This window comes from Condylura cristata, unplaced genomic scaffold (genome assembly GCF_000260355.1).
Source record: "Condylura cristata isolate star-nosed mole 26May11 unplaced genomic scaffold, ConCri1.0 scaffold00028, whole genome shotgun sequence".
Taxonomy (NCBI): Eukaryota; Metazoa; Chordata; class Mammalia; order Eulipotyphla; family Talpidae; genus Condylura; species Condylura cristata.
This window is the reverse complement of record NW_004567129.1, coordinates 951,549-961,979: the sequence shown is the minus strand read 5'-3', so window position 1 is coordinate 961,979 and position 10,431 is coordinate 951,549. Positions and strand designations below refer to the sequence as shown.

Here is a 10,431-nt window from a genome sequence, read left to right as displayed (position 1 = left end):
CAGTGACAGAGGCAATAAATTCTCTCTTCTGCTTAAGCTGCGCTTCAGTGGGTTTCCATTTTCCAACTGGGAGTCCTCCTCTTCTTAGATTTTTCAATTTTACTTTGACAATAATCCAGAAGTTTTGGAGGATGGTCAGTTTTGAATTCCAAAACCACATGCTAAAATTGATGTGGATTTGGAAATGCCTGGGGGGATGAATGAAACCCCGTAGATGGGAGCCCCGCCCCCCCAACAGGCTCCTCTCAAGCCCACCTCCAGCTACCACCCTCCCGGCAGCTACTAGTTCTATTTCATGTCAATTAGAAAATCTAACAACTTTCATTTCAAAGGATCCATGAAATTTCCCTCCCACAAGTGACAAAAGGAGATAAAAACACAGACGGACACCTAAGAAGAAACATTGAGAAGTTATGGCTAAAGTTTATGGTATTTGGGGGAGGGGAGTTCATGTTTAGAAACTTAATTATAAAGAGTAAAGACATACAGTTAACCACACCCATTCAACTTTTAACTCCAAGGACAGCACAGTCAGTTTGGACATGTATTTTATTGTTTAGAAATTTCCAGCAGAGCTATCAGTAAGTACCTTTGTCAGGAGATGCCTATGAGAATCGTGAGTGGGAAACAGGGCCCAGCAGCCCTGCCCGCTCTCCCTGCCAACTCCACACAGATTGGAACAACCGGCCCGGCTTCGAGGAGTGAGGTGACCGAGCATCCCTCACATGCAGATGCAGGACAGAAAACTTCCCAGGTGTGGATTTAAGTCTGACCCTGACCTGACTTGCTCTGGCAGTGCCCAAATAAAATCATCAGAATAGAATCCGAAGAAAGTCAAATCTCTCCCCCAGCTGTCCCTACCTGAAGTTAACTCTTAAAGCTAAGCTTCCTAAACCAGCTGACTATGTTGTTTTTATTCATTTATTTTAAAAGCAAACCAAGTATATTCGGCATCTTTTTAAAAAATCATGTAAACATTGCAAAGGTTTTAGGGAATATTTATAATCTGAAGAGATTTATAAAAAAACGACCAGACTTGTTAAGACTACAAAGACTAGCCCCTCCTCCCGCCATGAAAAAAGCAATTGTTACAAAAATATCAAAAATATACTAGCTTCTCCTGTTTACCCCTTCCACCAAAAATCTCGCAGCTCTGGGACACATCCTCCTGTGTCGTCACCTAAGCACAAGTGCAATTTCCTCAGTTCCTAAAGGAAGGATCCCCCTGTTCTCTGAGACTACAGCTACTTCAGAGGGCAGCAACATTAGGGCTGGAGCCTACACGTCCCTGCTCAGCCGCTGCAGGGCCCCGCAAGGGCATCACCGTGGAGGAGGCTGCTCCCAGGCTCACTCCTTCAGCCGCTTCCAATTTCTCAGGACTTGCTGGGTCCTTAGACTCCTGAGCAGGTCTTGGCTTCCCGAGCTGCCAATGAGGGAGACCGCGGGGAAGAGGCGGCTGCACCCTGCCGCCTCCTGTTGCGCCCACTGTCTGACGCTGCCTGCCCCACTCAGGTTTGCTAACCCGGCTAAGCTGCAGCTCATGGATGATCCTCCCGCCATTACGTGAAAACAACAACTTCACACTGGATCCCACATACTCTTCCACTGCAGCCCAGGCCCCGGGCCCACAGACCAGTGAAAAGCTAGGAAAAGGGCCGAATTCAGCTTGAAATAACTCAGACACTGGGGTTCAGGTCCTTGAGGATACCCTTACCCCCAGGGGGGCCTCCTCATCCTCGCTGTCGCCAGCAGGGGGCAGTGTGTGGAAAGCTCATCCAGCCCTGGGAGAGAGGGGTGCTGGCTAAGGGGCGAGGGATCCACCACCACCAAGCAGGGTCTGTTCCTGTGACTGGGAAACTGCTGGGCTGTACCCAGGGTTCCTTGAGTCCAGGAAGACCTCAAGATGGGAGCCCCAGCCTAGTCACGCTCAGAGAAGCCTTCGCCTGACGGCCCTGGTGTAGACTCCTCACCGCCAGCTGCACGCTCCCAAGGGGAATCCCAGTTCAGCTCGGAGTCTGGCTCTCAGCCCTCCTCCCCTGCCGGAGCCAGTCTGACCTTGGCCGTGGACCCAGAGCCTGCCACAGGCTGGCCTGGCGTCCATCCACCTCCACCTGCTGCTCTCGCCATTCCCGGCTGAGACAGGATGCCGGCCCCGTCTGGGGCCCTCAGAGCCTCCACGGGCTTCTAGGCTCTCCTGTTTGAAGGACTAGATTCTCACAACGCTGAGGGTTTTATTTCACAGATCACGGTGATGAGTTTGGGATTTCCAGTCCTTAGTGTCGTAAAGTCAGACATTTCCCAACATCCTATTTCTGCAGACCTGCAGCATCTCACCCAATACACCCTGATTATTTTAACCCCCACGTGAACTTTCTAAAAGCAACGAAACAGAGAACGCTGGCCAGGTATGCTGAGCAAGTCCCCTCTACTTTGGTTGCATCAAAAAAGGAGAAAACACAGGGCTCTGAGACACCCCCAATTCACATTTGCTACGTGCTCCCAACATGAAGGCACAGAGAAGGAAGTCCTGTGGGATACAGCCACGTGACTGGCGGCCCCGTGAGGCCTGAGGCAGAGTCGCTGGGGGAGGTGAGTCCAGTCTGGCCTGGGTGGGCATCAGGAGGAAGGCCGAGGGCTCGGTCTCCCTCTGGGCCTAAGGCGGCCTCACGCATACTTCTCCAGGAATTTTATATGAAAATCCTTCACCTTCTGGAGAACCGTCTTCAGCTTCTCCACCGGAGGCAGAATGGTCATCCTGTCAAGAGAAAGACCCACTGAACCCCAAAGCTCATTCCTTCACACAGAAGTGGAGGCCAGGAAGTGTGGCCCCAGCACCTGGTGTCTGCTGAACCCACTTTTTCTCTCCCATTTACACATGTACGTGGCCCCCGCTAGTGCGTATGAACGAAAGCAGTGAGCTGGCAGCCGCCTTCAGGCTAAGACACAGCCTCACAACACGGTCACCGACATACGGAGATTTCCCCAGCGCAGAGCGAAATCCACTCCCGCTACAAAGGCCTTTTTGGAAATCTCCACCTCACATTCTCGTACACTGAGAACCTGCAGTCACGCCCCTCCCTCCAAGGAACCCCTGGCTGCCATGGTAACTAACCCCCTGCTCCCACAGTTAGAATGCTCCCCAGCATTAATCACTTCTTGAATGAGCTGTAAAATGTCGAGGTGAACCTAACTCGGGCAAAAAGATCTGAGCACGACCTTGACTGCGTCAACACTTGGCTGTAGGTGCTAATGAAGCTCGGGACATTTCCTTTTTTAGCTCCTGCTGCAGGAGACATCTGAGAGCACGGGGCGTGGATTCTGAATGGAACAGACCAGCCCCAGTGGGGCACCCTGGCTGAGCTGCGCCTGCTTGCTCAGGCCCAGGAGTGCCCATCTGTGCAGGGACGGGCCAGGTGCACTCTGCAAAGCTGGCACAGCGCGTGGAGCCACCTCCACTGTGCTGTGCATGAAGCATCTCAGCAGGCCCTGAACCACTGAGCGCCTGGATGCACTTACGGAGCTGGAAAGGGACGGAGGGGAGAGGAGAAAACACATCTTGGGGAACATTTCAGACGGCATGAGGCAGTGCAGCAGTGGGCGGGGACAGTGATCAAGGTGATCCAAGAGACCACCGCCAGGTTTCCCGAGCCCTGGCATGGGGTCCAGGTAACTTCAGGTCGAGGCCGCACACAGCTGGGCCTCAGAGGCCAGCCTGTACCCTGTCTGTGGCCCGAAACCACCTGGGACCAAACCCCAGTGCGGAGCAGGATCGTACCTGAAGTGGTAGGTGCCTTCCCTCTGCCCAAAGCCGCTGCCAGGCACCACGCAGATGCCAGTCTCCTCCAGGAGCTTCATGCAGTAGAACATGTCAGGCGCCATCTTGTGGGCCTGCGGGAACAGGGCAGAACTTGGGGTTCATTCCAGGCCTTCAATTGCACACACATAGCATTAACCACTCAAGGCCAAATAAATACAGCTGAAGTTCTTGCCCACAGAAGGGGCTCTCTCCCCTCTGCTTCCTACAGGGCCGAGACAGGGCCTGGAGTCCTCCTGCTCTTTGATGGGGGTGCCAGTCTATCTGCTTTGTCCCCACTCCCAGGCAACCGCTCTATGGGCACTGATGGTCCCAGCCAAGCTATATGACACTCGGGCCCCGAGGGCCATACCCACGTCCTTTTAGGGAAGAGGCTCTCTGGGCCACTGCTCACAGCTTTCTCACACCTTAGTTTACACCGCTGGGGGTGACTCAGTCTTGGATGCTAACACCAGAAATTGTGATACTGTAGGTGTGGGAGAGTCCACATTTTGAATGTGTAACAACACACGATAGGCTGGGGTGTGAGGCCATGTTTCCAGGCAGGCCTGGCCCCGACCCTTGAGTAGGCCACATGGCACCACCCGAGCAGTTAGGATGCCGTGACTGGGCCCCCTCAAGTTTCCTGAACCAGAACTGGCATTTCAACAAAACTCCAGGTGGTCTGCATTCACATTCAGGTTTGAGGAGCACATCTCCAGGGCACAGTGGCCACGTGTAGGGGGCGTCGCTCACACTTCCCCAGTGTCCATACAGTTCTTCACAAGGCTGGGCACTGGGCTTCAGGCCACCAGTGCTAAGAGCCCAGTCAGCTCCGCCTCCGGGGGTCAGCCGCCTGCTGCCCATCACAACACACTCAAGAGGCTGGGCCTCCGGGAGCCCCTTTGCTTAACGTGGCCCACAAAATCCATGTCTCTAGGGCCAACACTTTTGCTCCCCAAAGCAAGAAGCAGCCCCCCAACCCAGCAATCCACAGTGAGCCCTGTGAGAGCACCAGCGTCCCAGACCTGAGCGGCCTCCACAGCCTTGGTGGGGATGAAGATCCGAGGAAAGGCATACATGGCTCCCTGCAGGGGGTTGCACTGAATTCCTGGGACTTGATTGAAGAGATCTTCTGTCAGCTTGGCTTTCTTAGCCAGGTTCCCCAGGACGGACTCCTTCTCCTGATGAGGCAGAAAGCACAGGAGTCAGCACCCCAGAATGGCTCCAGCCACCGGAAGCTCCCTCCTGTGTCTGGAAAGGGGACACCTGGTAAGAGGCGAGCCTGCCTTGCCTCCTGAGAGCACTGCAACCTGGGAGGTGCAGAGAAGCACACCCCCAGCACGGAGCTTCTTCACAGATGCTCAGCACAGGCTGCCACACACCCTGTGGCGGGCACACTGGGAGTTTCTGGCCCCAGGAGGGGCTGGTCGCCTGTGTCATGGTTCTGCTCTCTTACTAGGATGACAGTCCCGAAGACAAGGAAAACCAGCTCCTGCCCAGCAGTCTGAATGGACTTCCAGAGGCGGCCACACACCCCCCACTTGGGGCCACGAGGCCCCACTCTCAGTCTGTACAGTGTCATGGGGTGAAGCACATGAGCTGGAACAGAATCCCACAGGACCCACGTGGCAGGGCTGTGCAAGGGAGTGAAGGGGTGTAGAGGTGACGGACGAGCCAAGTGCAATAGTGTTCAGTCTTCAAAAGGACAAGCCCTAGAAACATGCCAAGCGCAACAAGCCAGACATAAAGGGGAGATATTGTGTGAGTCCTCTTACCTAGGGCACCTAGGGCAGCCAAGGTCAGAGGCAAAAGTAGAACGGTGGGCGGGGCCTAGTTTTTAATGGGATCAGAGTTTCAGTCTGGGATGACGGATGGTTCAGGTGGGTAGCGGTGGTGACAGCCTTTGGGCACTGAACATACTAAACAGTACAGCTAAGAAGGCAAAGCTCAGGCTTCCCTGGTGGCACAAGGGGTTAAGTCTTAGCATCTCACGGTGCTGCACTGCAGCACAAGCTTGATCCCGGGCCAGGGAGCTGACCCACAGGCACAGCAGACTTCTCCTGACCCGCCTGCTGCTCCCCACTCTGACTGGTGAATCTTCTCACCCCCTGCACCTCTGGCCGGTACCCCAGTTCTTGTATGCATGAGTAAATAAATCTTTTTAAAAATCTTTTAAAAAAATTATAAAGGCAAAGTTTACGTTCAAAGTATTTTGCCATAATTTAAATAAAAAGAGGTGTGAGTTTGGGAGAGCTGGGAACTAACTTTTTGGTTATGTAACCCATAAATTCCTTATTTTGTTTCAACTAGTCTGAGTTGGGGTTTTGCCACTTGCAATGGTCCGGTGAGCCGTGAGGACATGGGGTTAGGAAAATGCAGACCCAGGGCTTAGTCACAACACCCCAGCATGTGCTCAGGACACAAGGCCCGCCCCTCTGGGTGCCTGTCCACCCATGCTGCTCACAGGTGAGGAAATGGCCCCAGTGCTCAGGAAAAGGACAGTGCTCCCCTTCAAAACTGCTGCATCCACAGACAACCTTGTGGGGGTGGGCGGGGATCCTAAGAACCAGGAATGCCCCCCAGAGGTCACAGCCCTGAAGGCAGCCGCCTGGAGAGGGGTGAAAAAGCCTGGGGACATGGCCCCAGAGAGCAAACGCACCCTGCTGAACTGCTCGAAGGACTCCTCTCCCGGCACCGGTGGGTTCACGACGATGTCCATGGCGGCCTGCCCAGACACCGGGGGGCACAGGCGCACCGACAGCAGCTTCACCAGCTGGCCCTTGATCTCAGGGTGCAGGTTGATCACTTCCATGTAGCCTCCTCTGTAGCCACACCTGGGAGGCAGAGAGGGGGCGAGGACACACCCATCAGAGACTCAAAGGGTGACAGATGCATCGGCCAGAGTCTTCCGCTACCGGCCCGTGCCCAGTGCTGAGCGGCCAGGGTGGCCACGCTCTTGTCAATGCAAAGGGAAGTGACACAGACATATTCTACGTCATTTCCTCACAAGGAAAGCCTTTCTCTCTGTCCTCTTCCCCACGTCCTGAGAAGTGGCGGTGCGTAGCATGCCTCCGTAGGCAGCCCCGGCACGAGCGCCTTGCCGAGCAGAGCCTGCCCTGACTTCCTTCACTGTTACGTCCAAGGAGCTAAACTGCCACCTTGCTTGTGCCATTGTATTCTGGAGTATCTTTTTTACATTGTATTTCGGGGTGTCAGCTTAGCCTGATCCCTAGCTAATACACTGCTCCCTGTTCCAGGGCCACTGATTCTGGCCCGGCTTCTCCCTGTGCAGGCTCAGGGCCAGAGGTGGGCGCAGGAGACGGGATTCACTGCTGCCAAAGGGCATCAAGCCTGGAGACTTCTGCTGGAACTCTCTGCTGCCTGCAAACAAAGTCAACCCAAAGGAGTGAGACAAGCAGACACCATCCCTAAAATCCACCAATTCAACTCTACCCCCGGACGTATTTCCTATGTGGGTACTAAAGCTTCTTTGGTGAAGCCCAGTTCAAGTTGAGTTTCTGTTTCTTAGAGTCAAAAGGATCCTGACTAAGGAGTCAGATCACAGGAAAACAGCTGAGATCATACAATTATTTAAGGAAAACCTTTCAGAATCAAACCTGGTCCATCGGTCACGCTTTCTGGAACTATGCCTCTTTCTTTGGGTAACAAATGAAAATGTGCAGACTACAGAGTGCTGAAATGCAGGCACCCTGAGGTGCTCCCCTGCTTCCCTTGACACAATGAGACACTCACTGTGGGGTTTGGGATCAGGCTATTGAGAGGTTCCCACCTGATGCCCCAGATAGACTTTCAAAGGTGAAAGAGGAAATCCTGCCAACTCAGAAAGGTTTCCCATACAAAGGTTGAATTTTCTGCTAAGGAGAAAATCAAATTAAGCAAAGTATTTTAAGTTCAGGGAAGCAGGAGCCAAGGGCAATTGGGATGTGGACTACAGGGCTGCTCATGTCATCAAGAAGGCAGAGGCCCTCCCTGGTGGCGCAACGGGTGAAAGCACAGCACAGCACGGCAGGCTGGCCACAGCCACTTGGGGGCGAGTTTGATCCCCGCCCTGGAAGTGACCACATGGCGCAACAGACCTCTCCTGACCTGCCCGCTGCTCCCCTCAACAGTGTACTTCTCTGATCTGCCTGTTCTGTTCCCCCTCTGTCTCTGGTGAATTCTCTCACCACCCCTGTACCTCTGGCCTGCACAAATAAATCTTAAAACAACAACAACACAGAGGGGAGATAGACTAGTTTGTGATCGACACACTTGAGTTTGAAAAGAAACATGGAGACCAGAGTTGTTTAGAGGAAAGTGGTCCACCGCAGCCAGCAGTGCCACTGAGGCAGACTGAAAAGACTGGCATCAATTCATGCTGCCCACGTCAAATAAAACCAAGGACAGCTAGGCGACCACCCCACAGCTCCCCCATTGGCCCAAATATTTCTTGACACTGGCCTCTACTTAACAGGTGAGATTCTGTCTCCATCCTGACACCTGGCATAGAGCGGAAGCACCAAGCTGGGGTTGAGGGTGTCGAGCTGCAAAGCACCGCCCCCCAGTCTCCTGTGCAGGTTCCCCTCCACCTCCCACCGTCTGGGCAGGGAGGGCTCAGGCCCGTCCTTGGACCTTCTCTCGCCATCTGGCCGCTGGTCTGGCATTTGCAAATTTAATGCCTCCAAAACCAGCTCCCATCCCCCCAAATCTGCTTCACTCACAGGTGACAGCACCTCTGTCCTTCCTGTTTGAACTGATAACATGGGGGTCTTCTTTGACTCTTCTCTTTCATGCCCGTATTCTCCACCCAGCAATTCCACCTTTAAATACATCCAGAATCTTGTGCCATCTCTACCCCACTGAGAGTCCTCTGACTTGACCAAGTCTCTGCCCTCCCCGGCACACTGCAATAGGCCTTGAAAAGCCTCTGCTCTGCCCTCCAGTGCCTCGTGTCGCTGAGTGGGGCAGAACCTAAGCACCCAGGTGATGTGCTCTCCATTGACTTCTGTGGTCTCAACTTCTGCCACTCTGTTCCTCACTCTCTAGTCTCCAGTCCCCATGCTGCTTCTAGAACACGCCAGTCATGTTTTACCCCTGGGCCTTTGCAGGTGCTGTTCCAGCCCCCTGCAATGCTCTTCCTTCAAATACCTATGTAGCCCCTTCCCTCCTCTCCTTCAGGTCTTACCTCAGTGGGGCACTGCTGAAGCCTGCAACCTCCTGGCACTCCCCATCTCTTCTCTAACAACTGTTTGCTCTACTTAACACAAGATTTTATTCATTTGTCTATTGCTTCTCTCTCCTCCCTAGAACTTAATAAGCTTTGCTGTTTTTGGATTAGCTGTTTTCACGTAGCAGAAAGTTCCAGCAAAAGTCTTGAGGCTCATACTCTCTGGCACCAATGAAACACATCTGCAACCCAGGAACCTGTGCAGGGAAATGCAGGCCAAGATCAATAGCCCCTCTGGAGCAGGGCTGGTGCGCTGGTCAGGGTTAGGATGAGCTGCTCCAACAAAGATCCCCCAGCGACAAGGTCTGTGGACTGCAATGGTGTCAGTGCTGAGGACACTGCTGAACTCACAGATGTTCAGTAAGTTAGCAGGATGAACAAATACAGGATTCAGCTGCTTTCTGAGCCTCATGCTAAGGTGAGATACATGCAGCACTCACTAAGCTTGGCCCACAAGCCTGACTGCACTTGTCCTCTCCACCTGCCTTCCCTGGACCCTCAGACTTCTGTCAGTATCAGAGCGACAGTGACAGGTGGGGAAGAAAACAGTGGCACTGGGAGCTGCTGTAATCTTCGTCATTTCTCCATAGTTGGGGCCCAGCAGGCCCAGAGGCAGCAGCGGGCAGTGCAGGCCAACATACTCGCCCATGTAGCCCTTGGAGGTGGAGTGGAAGGAGGCGAGCTCCACGTTGTTGGAGTACTCAGGACCCATCTCAGAAAGCACCTTCTTAAAGGAGTGGAATCTACAGTCCGGAGAGTACACATTATCCTGGTACACCTGCAGGACAGGACAGGACAGTTACCCAGAGCCCCCAGGAGCCTGAACCCTGCACGTCGCCGTCACGTGTGGCCGAGCGGAAGAGCCCCTCGGGGCCTGGGGAGTCAGGGTCAACACCCACCAGGCCGTGTGCTGTGAAGCCCAGCCTCCAGGGCTGCTGCCAGGGAAGGCATGCCCACAGGAACCTTCCAGAACAGCAGCCTTGAGCTGGAGTGCCTACCTGATTTCTTAGACTCACCCCGCCCAGTGTCCAGACCTTTCTACCTTATCCAACTAGTGATGACATCAAGAGCTGCTACCGGTCAGGGAAATTTTCTTCTGCAATGAGACATTTGCTTTCTTTAAAAGATGAGTAATGGGGCCCTTGTGGCACGGTGGGTTAAAACACAGCACTACAAAGCCAGTTGCTGCCACTTCAGCACCAGTTCAATCCCCAGCCAGGGGGGTGACCCACATGGCACAGCAGACCTCTCTCTTGACCCGCACGCTGCTCCCCTCAGCATTGTACTTCATCGAACTGTCTATTCTGCTCCCCACTCTGTCTCTGGTGGATCCTTTCACCCCCCCCCATACCTCTGGCCTGTACCCCAGTTCTGTATGCACAAATAAATGAATCTTTAAAAAAAAAAA

The 10,431-nt window shown here is 53.8% G+C and overlaps 1 protein-coding gene across 1 annotated transcript in view; it reads right to left on the bottom strand.

Annotated features, from left to right (window-relative positions):
* Nucleotides 1-531: 531 nt before the first annotated feature.
* GPT2 (glutamic pyruvate transaminase (alanine aminotransferase) 2) overlaps nucleotides 532-10,431 on the bottom strand; it is a 34,455-nt gene continuing 24,555 nt past the window's right edge. Inside the window, exons 8-12 of the mRNA XM_004690316.2 lie at nucleotides 9,665-9,801; nucleotides 6,456-6,630; nucleotides 4,822-4,977; nucleotides 3,776-3,888; nucleotides 532-2,755 (exon numbers count right to left, since the gene is read on the bottom strand). Of these exons, the coding sequence (XP_004690373.1) occupies nucleotides 2,665-2,755; nucleotides 3,776-3,888; nucleotides 4,822-4,977; nucleotides 6,456-6,630; nucleotides 9,665-9,801 (672 nt within the window). The 3' untranslated portion in view covers nucleotides 532-2,664. The remainder of the gene's footprint in view (nucleotides 2,756-3,775; nucleotides 3,889-4,821; nucleotides 4,978-6,455; nucleotides 6,631-9,664; nucleotides 9,802-10,431) is intronic.